At 40.5% G+C, this 12,873-nt stretch overlaps 1 protein-coding gene across 1 annotated transcript in view; it reads right to left on the bottom strand.

Annotated features, from left to right (window-relative positions):
- Positions 1-1,102: 1,102 nt before the first annotated feature.
- SH3BGRL2 (SH3 domain binding glutamate rich protein like 2) overlaps positions 1,103-12,873 on the bottom strand; it is a 60,042-nt gene continuing 48,271 nt past the window's right edge. Inside the window, exons 4-5 of the mRNA XM_040698303.1 lie at positions 6,914-6,994; positions 1,103-5,794 (exon numbers count right to left, since the gene is read on the bottom strand). Of these exons, the coding sequence (XP_040554237.1) occupies positions 5,786-5,794; positions 6,914-6,994 (90 nt within the window). The 3' untranslated portion in view covers positions 1,103-5,785. The remainder of the gene's footprint in view (positions 5,795-6,913; positions 6,995-12,873) is intronic.

Below are 12,873 nucleotides of genomic sequence, written 5' to 3' on the forward strand. Positions count from 1 at the left end.
GGCACCTGGGAGCCTTCAGCATAGCAAGGGACCAGGAATAAGCCACAGGGAAAGTCCCATCACCAAGCAGCCTCCAAGCCTGCCCGCACTGGCTCCCCGAGCAGCTTTGCCGTGCCATCTGGGTGCCAAAAATAACTCTGAAGGCTTCTCCAGATGCCACCACCACTCTTTAAATCACTTTGTGACAAGTGCACACCAGCAGGTTGGTTCTGCCAGACTTGTTTCACGTCTTGGGTTGTGTGAGTCTGGGCTTCCCCCACGCACAGAAAGAAATACAGTGAGCAGGAAAGAGCTGTGCAACCTTTGCAGTGCCCATCCAAGCAGGGAGAATTGCAGTGGGTAAAGGGAGGGCACTGCGGGTATATTGGAAAAGGAAGCTGGGGCAGAAAGTACTGATAGGACAAGAGGAAATGGTTTCAGACTTAAAGGTGAGAAGATTTACATTAGATATAAGGAAGAAGTTTTTTATGATGAAGGTGGTGAGGAATTGGAACAGGTTGCCCAGAGAGGTGGTGGATGGGGCATCTCTGGAGATGTCCAAGGTCAGGTTGGACGGGGCTTTGAGCACCTGATCTAGCTGTAGGTGTCCCCGGTCATTGCAGAGGAGATGGACTAGATGACCTTTAAGGGTCCCTTCCAATTCAAACGATTTTATGATTCTATCATAAAGTTATATCCTCTCCAGATATAATTTTAATTAGAAGGTTAATAACTGAATGATAAAAATTGTATATATGAACATATTAGTGTGCTGCTCCTTTCATGCTTAAAAACAACTGAGCTATATTAGCTCCCACAGCCAAAAAGCCAATCAGTACATCATCCACCACTGCCTCTTCACAACTACATTCTTCGCTCCTCTTCTCGTTAGCACACAAATTAAGAGCAGCAAAAAGAGAACAATCCTTCAGCCCTATCTCCTCCAGGCACTGTGGCACAGAGAGGGCTGCAGGCACACCCAGTAGAGCTGCTGGCCCAAGGCACCCCCCCCATAGTACCTGCCAATTATCCCAAGCCACAGCACCGGGCTGTCACCAGAGGGAGCTGCAGCAGGGCGTTTCGCCCTTGTTTTCATCGGCACGCACAACACAGTCCAAACGCCTTTTCCGAATTACATTTTTTATTAGACGAGCACAGTTTTAATACATAATTTAAAACTCCACGTGTACACAGTCTAGGATGCAACGTGCTCCCTCCCGCACCGAGCTACAGAACACCGAGGCCGTGTCGAGGCGAGCACCGGCTCTGCTTTTGCAGTGTCACAAGTTGTGGGGAGCAGGAGCTTTGCACGCAGGTCTGCGCAGGATGGGATGAAGCTTATGAAGATGAGGCAAAGGACAGGAAGAAGGGAGTGAAGTGGATCTGCCCTGGCTGAAGGAATGCCCTCAAGAAGCTGCTCTCCATTTCCCCTCCCAAATTCGTAAGGGTGAAGGGACGAGCAGCTCGTGCTTACTTCTCCCTGCGCTGCGTGCACCAAGCTCTGGTGAAACCAGTGGGGAAGTTGCTTAAAATCGATGGGATTTGGCACTACCTGGTAAAGATCCCAGTCTTATGCTCCTTTGAAGGCAGTTCTCTTGCCACAAGTCACTGCCTAAAGTCCCAGGCTCCCACTTTGCTATCATGGGACTCCAACAGGAACTGGACTCCCTAAATGAAAGGCCTGACTGGGGTGGAGGGACCGGGAGGGACAACCAAGAAAGCCACAAAGAGCTGGCAGCCTCTTTCCATTTCAGTGATAACACTTGGGCTGCTCAATGCTTCCACAAGAGAGTTATTTTAAAGCACAGAGATGGATTTAGGGGCTTTATCCACGTCCACTTCCTTGGGATTCTTGATTCTAAACAGCCAAAGCACGTGTCTCTTGACTCAGGCCACAAAATCAACATACTGAATTATTAAAAAAATAGTGATAATAGAAACTACCCCTTTGTGAGTTCAAAGCTGAGCACATCTGAGAAGACCCTACAGTAACAGTCCCCTCTCTGGCAAGGCACTATCCAGCAGTGTGTGGCACAAGCAAAACCATCTCTATAAAGCCACTGATACAGTGAACGTGTGAGTGCACGTAAGCCCACACAACAACTTCATCTAGGTACAAAGATTTAAAGTTTAGCTCACACTACTCTCTCCTTTAAAAAGTGGGGTAATTACAAATATTAGCTAAAAATTGGGATCATTTCATACCTTCATATGCAAAATATTTTAAACAAAATTAGGAATTTCCTACTTCTTTCAAGAAATGGCTCATTTCCACGGAACTTTTCCATTATCCAATAGCTACATCTCATTATTACAAAACTGGTTTAAAAAATTCCAGATCATCTTGTGTAACAAACTAGAACTCTACTTGCTTTAATTACAAAAATAAGGCTGTTGCACAAAAGACAAAATTCACATTCAAGCAACATATATACTTTCTGGCTTTTAGCTAGCCACTTGTAATTCAAAAGCAAACATTCTAAGGGACTTACTCTGCCAGTCCATGCAAACAAGCAGGATATCTTTGGAGCCAGCATTGTCCTCCATACAACTGATTATACCCACAGGAATGCTCCGAAATAAGCTACTTTCACCTTTTGACTGCAACAGAACTTGCTCTCCATTGAGCTGGAGATTTCTATTCTACAATTAAAACTAATTTCATCCCTGGGGAATTCAGCCAGATTTTGCCTTTTGCAACAGACGGCCAGGGATTTCCCCTGGGATTATTCAAGTGGATTTACTCACTTGTGTGAATTTTTCAACAGGGGGACTTCAGGCAGTTTTCTAAGTTTACAATAGATCAAGTACATGATAAATCCAGGATGGCTTCTCTGTAATTAACTGTGTAATTATCTGAATTTATATCTGTATTCTTTTTCAAAGTTAAAGAATCTTCAACTTAAAAACAAACAAAAAAAAATTACATAGAACTTGTTAATGTACAGCTCTACCTCGTGTCACGTTCCCTTCTTATAGTAAAGCTCAAGTCTCATGAAAATATGGGATTGGTGACAAGAGTGAAATAATAACTTACTACATACAACATAAATCCTAAAAATGCATATACATATACTGGTATACACACATACACACGTATGAATGTTATCAACCCTCGTTAAGGGGTCCTCTAGAGAAGGTGCTCCAACCAAGACCTTGTCTAGTGAATACCGCCATGGACATGAAATCCGTGTGTGCTGTTGCTCCATCTAGCCCCTCTAGCTGAGCCGAGGAGGCACCCAAGAGACCAAAGAGGGACCAAAGAGGGCCCACAGATTTATGGATGGATATCATTTTAAAGCTTAACATCTCCTTTTATAAAGCTTTCTTGCCTTTGTACTAAAGGGAAAAGTCACACGGCTGTAAGCAGCTTGTAGCTGAGACAACACCAAAAGGAAGGTAACCTGTTCTTTACTCCAGAAACTGGTAGTCATGAACATTGTTCAAGTCATACCTCTATAGTCTTGAGAAGGCTCTTGTCCAAAATCTGAGAGGCTAAGGTTCTATCATTCAGCATCTTTGGCAGGGACTTGGAGAAACATATAGTGTGTACCCTCACTAAAACTGCGAACAACATAGAACTTGAGAACTCGAATGGCTGATAATAGCTGGCAGAGCTTCAGTCCAGGAGGATCTCAATAGCCATGAAGACTGGGCTAATAGAAACCTCCTGAATTTTGAAAAGGACAAAAGGCAAAGTTCTGTCCTCAGCGTGGTGAGGCATCAGCACAGGATGGGAACATCTGACTGAGTAACACATCCACTGAAAGAGACTGGGGGATTTGGTGAAAGTCAGGCTGGGCATAAGCCTGCAGTGCACTACTCAGTACTGACGAATGCTACTTCTGAAACATTTTATCCACTTTTTCTCCAGTTGAAGTAACTGAATAGAGTAGCCCTCCACCAAACCAAAGCAGCCAGGGACCTGAAGCACAGAGTCCATGAAGAGAGGTTAACGAAGCTGTGTTTATTTAGTCCAGCAAGAAGATTAAGATGTGATCTAATGGTATCGTACAACTATCTTGGGGGCACAAAAAGGTGGTCCCAAGCTCTTCTTGTGAGAGCTGGAAAGAAAGCAAAGGAGTAGCTGCAAGTTACTACCTGGGAACACAGGCTGGATGCTAGGAGATTACTGCAGCATCAGCACTGGTTAAATAGAGGATTATGAAATCTCCATCTCTGGATGTTTTTAACACTGCTAAGCAAACCCACATCTGACCTGAGCTACTGTTGGTGTTAGTCCTGGTTTATAGAAAGCTGGACCAGATGATTCCTAGTTGTCCTTTCCAGCTAACTCATATAGGACGGCATGGCTATTGACTTTTATAGAACATGAGATGTTACACAGACAGGGTTCATTTCTGACACCTTTTAGAAGAAGTTGGGCTTCAGAGATTCCGTGATTGCAAAAAGGCTTTCCCACATGATTGGCTGTCCTTCATCTATGCAAAGACATGAGGATGTGTATTTGAGTAGCACTACCCAGTCATTATGATGTCACTTAAGAATCAGACAGTTTACAGCATAGCTCTTATTTTAACAGCCAGACTTGATTCAAAACACAGAATGCAATTTGACTTCTTTCTAGAGCATGTTTTGTAATGGTTATTGGCAAGTCACAGGCCTTGCATCTGCTATGTCTGTCAGTACACTTCTACCGAAACAATCTCCACCTGGCTCCCGTTCCTCAGTTGAGCTGACTGTCATGGCCTCGTCCAGCAAAGTACATGCTCAGCTCTCTCACTGTCTTTGAAGCACCTCCACATTTCCATACGTGGGGACGTAAGTAGGACAACAGGTGGGCGAGTTAGGTATGCAGTCGGACAGGAGCAGACTGTTTACCAGTATAGGGGACTGAGTGCTCTCTCTAAAAGTGTCTCTTTGACTCTTATGTGGCTAATGGTGGAGCTGTGTTTGATTACAGGTCAACTCAAAGTTTTGGCAAAATTTCATTTTTAAACAGTCCAACTATAGAGCTCCAATTTTGGTGTTAAATCTTTCTCAGTAAAGAGATAAGGATGTAATCTTTAGCTATGAGACCTCTTCTTTTGAACTAACCAGTACAGTTTCACCACATGATTTCATATGCGTTTCACCTTCATCTGGAAAAAGAACCATGTCAAAATATTTTGCTTTGGCACCCCATTCATGATAACAACTGTTTTTTAAGAACCGGTATCATGACACAAATCAAGTTTTCATGACAAAGGTTAACAACTCACGTTTCTAACAATAAAAATGATCTAGCATAAACACAATAATAAATAAATGTAGAATAAAAATACAGCAGTTATTGTCTTGAACAGAGTTCTCAAGAGGTTAAGGTCAATAGCCTTTAGTATCTGGTTAGTAGTTAGCACAAACATTCTAATAACCACCAGCATTTTAACTGTGCTGATGAGGTAATTTCAAAGACAGTAGTTGGTAGAATTAAAAACATAAGGAACCTGTCTGTATGAATTTATTCATTAATGACAGAAGCCCTGCACTTCCACCTCTTATCTTTAAACCTTTGTGTCTATTAGAATATCAGTGCTAGTTGCAAAAGCAAACTGAAGATAAAAGTGATACCATCAATGAGTATTTTTAAAAAGGAAGATGCATAGCCCAGCCTTAATCCTATTTCATATACATCTTATTAACTCCATGTTGGTGGGAGAGCACCGTCTTACAGCAAGCAGACTACTACTAAGGATACATGTTTGCTCTATCACAGTGATCCATAAGTGAAGCTGTCATGTGCTAAAGAACAGGGTCATTCATCCAGAAGATGCAGTTGTTGATACTTCAGAGAAGCTTTCTAGGGTTATGACTCCTATTTAAAAGAAAAGAGAGGGGGAAAAAGAAGGATTATTAATGCTATGAATACATACATATTTTCTGTGTCTGTGACTCTCACAGATAAGATGTTCCTACCCCTGGTCCACAAAACAGCTAAGGACACCTCCCTCTGAAACAATACCAGACTGATAGAGTGTTCTAGCCAAGCTTGTAATGACAGTCCTCCAGGCTTATAGCAGGTTCTTCCCCAGGAATATAACTGCATACAAGGTGCTATTTCTGATTGCAATAGAACATATTTTTCCTAGGACTAATTCTTCAAGCTCCAAAGCAAGGCAGGCTGCCAAAATAACCTGCTTGTGTGGTTGCCTGATGAAGTTCCCTCCTACTCCTCTCCTCCAGGTGGTCCAGAAATAAACTCCTGACAGAAGTGTAACTCTGTACGTACCCAAGAGCTACCATCCAGACCTGAAGCAGCACTACTACCAACCACAGCTATATTACATCAGCAAAGGGAAGAAAATCCTCTCCTATGTTTCTAATCTAATGCCCAAAGGTGCTTTATAAAGCCATTTGAAAGTATCATTCAGGCTTCCAGGTGGCAGTAAAATCTCATATGTTATACTGCCCTCAACAGAAATAAGTTTACTAGATTTGTATTCTGTTCTGCAAATTTGTATTCTTTAAATTTCAATTATTATCCAAAAAAATTTCTGCAACTCCTGGCTGCTCCATCATGTCAGCATTTAAAAAAATAATAATGCATAATCAGTAAATGCTGTCCTGGCTGGGCCGTATAGCCAGGCTGGCCCAGCACAATGACATATTGGTGACTTAACCTCCAGACATTCCAGTGATCAAGACTACTTCTGTCCTGTTAAAAAAGCCAGTTGTTTTCAATTTACATTGATAATGTGACACAAAAATAGACCTCTCAAACTTCATTTATGCGTGGACTCAAATTACCTCGTACGGGTATGCTTATTTTTCATTTTAAATGCTTTACTTCTCATTGTGACTATTTCAATCACTTCATTAACATGAATAGCTACCATGGTAGCTGTGCATCTAGATGCAAAGTTCATCCAGTTTAAGGAAAGTTCAGTCTCAATATTTCAAGTGTTCCATGAAGATTCTGCCTTATTACACTGACCTTCGATGCCAAACTAGGTTTCAGTCCAAGAAAGGAAAAGACGGTGTTGCTCTCCTTCGATTCAAAAAAGCCATCATAATCCTGGAGGAAAAGAAAAAAAAGATAAATCAACATCGTATTCATGTTTTCCTGCTTGATCTTCCCACACTGTGTATCAGAGTAAAGGGTGATATGTAATAAAGCTCAGGAAAATATTGATACTTACCCATTTTTTCCTATGCAAACTTATTCTGAAAGGCAATAACTTCACCAACTCAGAAGGAAATGAAAAAATGCATACATTCTCTGACTGTAACACCTTTCACTACTTTATTTGGTAGAGAAATATCAACATGGATATACATGAACGGGAAATCCTCTGTGGATATATTTTAAAGTAGTTAGGTGCCTAACAGTGCAAACAAGCTTCTGATGAGGTTTCCAACTTGCACTTCAGCAAACAAAATACCAACATGGAAACTTCCAGCTGACCTCCTCATTTCTTTTGTGGTAGAAGAGACTTCACTACCGCTCTCATCCTTTGAAGTCAGCAATCATATCTCAAATTTGGACACATCACGTGGTTATAAATGAAATGTTACCATAAGGAACTTTGTTTTATAGAAAGGTTAAAAAAACAAGTTTCATTGTCATAGCCATGTTCCTTTTAGGTTTGAGTTGCTTAAAATCAGGTTCTGATCTCAAAGTGTTACTACTGCTTTTACTGTTATTGCATAGGACAACTACTACTCTTCTATCTTCAGATAAGCTGATAGACTTCAGTTTTTAAGAGAAACAGTGAAGAACAGAGCACAGTTCAGTGAACTGATTTGTCAGATAGCAAGAAGCCAGGAAGTTTCAGGTTCTCTTAGCAGTTTAGCAAAGATTTCCTCTATGGCCACTGGCAAACAATAAAAGCACCCAGTTCAGATTTCTCTCCTCCTCCACATTACTGTAAAGTGGAAATATGAATCCCTACTTAACCACTTCTGACATGTAAAATACTATGTAAATGTCAGGAAATTTCAGGTATGTGCTCATCATTACGTAGCAACTATCTCTATATATCTAAAATGAGTCGTTACACTTAACATAAAAGCATTCAGTAAGAGAAATCCCTTTAAATGTGGACTGTGCACACATGCATTTTCAATACAGAATAGTAACAGGTAGTCTCTGGACCTCCACATACTTGCCAACTGTGTGATAGCGGTTTGCAAAGCTCCTGACCTCAAAAGTTAGCACTCCTTTTGCTCCTATCCTCTGATCTTGTCAGTTTTTCAGACTGATTACTCACTGTAACAGTTACAGGTGCTTCTCTTCCTGAAATTCAACCTCAGTTTTTGCCCAGCAATATCTGCTTTGCCCACTTGTTTCCTTCCACTTCTACCTTCTGCTGAACCTGTAAACTCACAAGCCACCCACAATCACAGGGGATGATGTAAGTTAAGCAAAAGAAGATCTAGATGAAAAGCAGAAATCGTTCTTTGAGCCGACTGTCATTGGAAGGCCACAGTGGTGTGCAAAATTAGGAACCCTCTATGTTCCAACCAAAGTTTACTAAAGCCTACCCTACTGTAATCACTCGTGTTTACGTTTTGCCTTCTCAGCTTCTAAGTAGGAAGCAAAGAAAATGTTTCTCCAAGCGTGATACATAATTTCCAATGAATGCCACCTACTCACTTGGCCCTATGAGAAATGCTAGGTTTATTTGCTTTCGCTGCCAGGGAAATTAAATGCCTGAAGGAATAAAGTCACACCAGAGCATAGGGAGGTACAGTCTCCTGCACTGATCAGCATGGATTGGAAAATAGACCTTGCAGACAGATGCTGCTTATCATTATGAGCACAGAACTATTACCATTACATTTTAAAATGCTAACATATGGAGATATTCAAGACAGTTATAAGTCCTTTCTCTGTTTCTTTTAGGGACAGTCTGTTCTACCTAACTTTGACATTAAACATACAATTAAATAGAGGAAATAGAAACATTTCCATCAATGAAAAATCCTTGAGGGTGATGAGCTGATGCTGATTTCTGACTTAACATATATCTAAAATGAATAGGCACAAAGTAAATCCAGATGAAGTTGACAGATCTCACAACTGGGCCACGGCACGAGCTGAAACATCACTGGAAGCAAACCGTACAATGCCGCAGATGAAAAGAGAGCGACGTAATCATTAAGTATCTACATGAGTAATAAGCAATACTGCAGCTCTGCCAAAAGATGATCAATTAAGCCCTTGACCAGAAAATTGCACAGATGCTGTTAAATCTGAAAAGGATGCAGCCTGGCTCTGCTAAAGCAGATGAAAAGCCATGAGGAGTGTGAGCTGTATAAGCAAGCACATGTGAAGATAGCATCTGATCTGAAAACCAGCCTTTATTTTCACCCTGGGTTTATCCTCACATGTGTCACACTGTCTGGAGCCGAAGGTAGGGAAGCAGTGGATGAGTACAACCCACAGTGAGAAAAATAAGGGCACTCTTTTGGCATTCAGGCTGGTTTAAATTGGCTTAGGCTACTCTTTATAAACCTGTAGGCCGTAAGCAACCAACCTGCAGACGGGCAGCTACTGCAAGCATTTCTGCAGCTGCACAGCTCAAGGCAAACATCATTTTCACAGCCCACCAGGAGTTTTTTTTTTCCTTTCAAGAGCACAAACAGTTTTCATGAGCCCCCAGTGACCTGTTTGCCTCAGCAGTGTCCAAGAGAACACTGCTCAGTTGAGTCATCATCTTGCATCACCATTTTCAAGTCCTGTTTGTTTTTTTTTTTCCTAATCCTGACGTTTCAATTAGCTTTAAATCCATCATCACTCTAAGACCATGTTCTTTTCATGTTTTCATAAGAAATGTGAAAGAAAAACGGGGTGTGGAAATAGTCACAGCCTGAATATAGCATCATAAGGATTAGAGCTGCATTCCTTGCTCTGACAGTGACTTTGTGACTGACTCATGCACCAGTATCTATTAACATTAACCTCCAGAAACCAATCATCAAAAGCTTTCTGCAAATGCTAATTACCAACTTTTTACTTCTAGAATAACCCCTAAGTTTATCCCACATTTTTGCTGACTATCAAATCAGGACTCACCCTCTGAAAAGACCCTGAAGATTAACCAATAAGCTGAACTAAGAGCATGATTGCAAGAGCACAAAATCCAATGCATTCATTCATTTTAAAATGAGCAGAACTTTGAACAACCAAAAGGTGATCAGCTAGAAGAAATTTCTCCCATGTTTTGAAATATCTGCATTACAAGGCTCACTATAATACTATTGACACTTTCATGCTTTACTGAGGGTTAGGAAGAAAAAGCATCATACTTTCAAATAAAGCAGCAGTAAAATTTCAAACAGGAGTTTTCTTATTAATGTCTGCAATGAAAATACATTACCTCAAAACACTTTGAAAAAAAATGTTATAAAAATGCATAATAGCTCCATAAAATTTGACAGAAATCACTTTGGTAAGGCAGTTTCTTAAGAGATTTTTGAGAAACATGATCTCAAGTACTACAGTCACAAGGACTCATCAGTTTTGCTTTACTACTCTATGTGGCAGGAGTTCAAAGTGAGCATCTCTGGCTTTCCTGGTAATATATGAAGGATAACATGTTCTAAACACATCCCACCTTTCACCTGACCGAAAGACAGAAATGTGACTGTATTACTTATTACAATCCTTGTGCTTCTCAGGCCTGCTAATTACACATAAAAGCCATGGCAAATTTAGTAGCTAATAAAACAAAGGGGACAGTGGACATGAATAATCAATGACAGAGATGCACAGCTCCTCTGGAAAAGTTGAAAGGACACAAAAATATCGGTGATAAATCATGAAGATGAGGGTATGAAAGGTTACAGAGAATAAGAAGTACTAGATAGGACAAAAAATATATCTCTGAATGGTTTGAGGGGATAAAGAATTGATGGGACAATAAATGGGGTTGGTAAAAGGATATTTCAAGGCAGAAAATGCTTCTTAACAGAACACCAACAACATGACTGCTTCAGATTTGGCTTCTCACCTGTAAAGGCAGTGACAGCTTGATCACCAAGTAGTCTGACCAAGACACAGCCCCTCTGCTCTACCACCAGGGCAGTTACAGCAGTAAAGATGCTGGAAGAGCTACTGGAGAACAGATTAGCTGACATAGTGTTTGTTGAAAATAAACAAAGCTAACAACACTTAAGTTTCAACTGCTCACTTTCAGAGCAATGCAAGACCTTGCTGGCCTTTCATGACAGTAGCATACAGCTCATCTTTGCTTTCCCTGCTCCTGTTGAGTGATTCCAAACCAGGATAGTGGCAGACTGTGGCTTTAAAGGTCTTCAGGAGCGAAGTTGCCCCAGATGGTAATTCACATTCACTGCCCAAATGCTACCATGAAGGAAGAGCTGCTTAGTCTTTGACCTGGTGGACAGGCATTCTGGTAATTGGCATTTGATACCTTATTATGACACATTTGCTTTACAGCTTCCTGGCATTTTTGTGGGTTTTATGCCAACTTACCCTGGTAGGAAAGCTGCTGGCCCTTGGGAATTCTCTGCTCTATAGAAGTTCCACTTCCAGGATAGCTCTTCTTCTCTCATCAGCAACCACCAAGTTGTTCACAAAGCTCAACCTGGCTACAGGAGCAGCTGCATTTTTACTATGATGCAGACTCGTTACGTGTGTTGTATTCCCACTGGTATGAGACCAGATCGTTTCAATGATGTGATTACAGACACTGCCATAAATAATGTGGTTGACCATTTGTTAAGCAGGTAAACTGAGACCTGTTTAAATAACAGTATCAGTGCTGCTAGAAAATATTTGCTGCACATCAAAGTAAAAATTGATGGTACTGTAGATCAGCGTGAACAATTGTCCTTCAAGGATAATAACAAAAGAGTGGTGGCATTGGGCCAAAGTAAAATGTCAGCACTAAGCAAATTTCATCTACCAGTCAGCAATTATGCAGATACTGTCTATACGTTAATGCAGCTGAGAATAGAGAACATTTTACCTACCGTAGTTTCAAAGACAGTGAATAAAATTCTTTCCAGTAAGTTTTTTTTTATAGAGCAAGTTTCTTTTGTTCACATTTGCTTTTAATTTGCAAGAAGAGAAAGAGAGAACTTGTTAAACATTAAGAGAAAGAGGGAACCTGTTAAACATTTCAGACATTCTTATTGTTTATCAGGTGTTCACCACACAAAGAGGTAGAAAAACAAGCAACCTGCCCAAATGTAGCCTGCACTGCTTTTTGATGCAAATTTTTTTAAATGTAATCATTAATTGGACAGCATATAAAAAGACCTCCATTGCCATGCTTTTTTAACTTGTTTCTCTTTAGCAATCTTTTTTTTTATATATATATACGATCATGACCTTTCCATTCTTATAAAGGAGAAAAGGTACTCTTACAAGAAATAACGGGCAATTAATAATTTAAAAGCATTGAATGAGCATTCTGCTACTGACCAAATGAATACTGTGGGCCATTGAGAACAAGCTGTTAGCATCCTTCCTAAAAAGGGCAGCTCGGTTCTCTGGGACAGATGACATTCATTCACTGATCTGATTAGGATTACAATAGAAAGCCTTACTCAGCACAGTTCTCCTTGGAGAATGAACATATGTGCACGTGTATTCCCAGTATTATATAAATAAACAAAAATAAGAAAATCTGTTCTGCACAACACGGGACAGCCTAAACATTAGTTTTCCATTAGCTAACTTTCTGATAAGATCTCTGGACAGGATTTTTAAAGAACTTATATAACTGATTCTACAAAGCAATTTGTTAGTCCTCTCCTGTGGGCTAAATACTTATTTCAGTAATCTCTCCTGCTGTAGGCTTCCAAAAACAAAGGCTTTTATAAAAAGGAGGCCCATGTCAGCTACAGGTCTATTATTTGGACAGTTACATGCCAAAATCAGGCTGTTGTTATGTTTGCCATTCATTCAACAACCATAAAAGG

Source organism: Gallus gallus, chromosome 3 (assembly GCF_016699485.2).
Source record: "Gallus gallus isolate bGalGal1 chromosome 3, bGalGal1.mat.broiler.GRCg7b, whole genome shotgun sequence".
Lineage (NCBI taxonomy): Eukaryota > Metazoa > Chordata > Aves > Galliformes > Phasianidae > Gallus > Gallus gallus.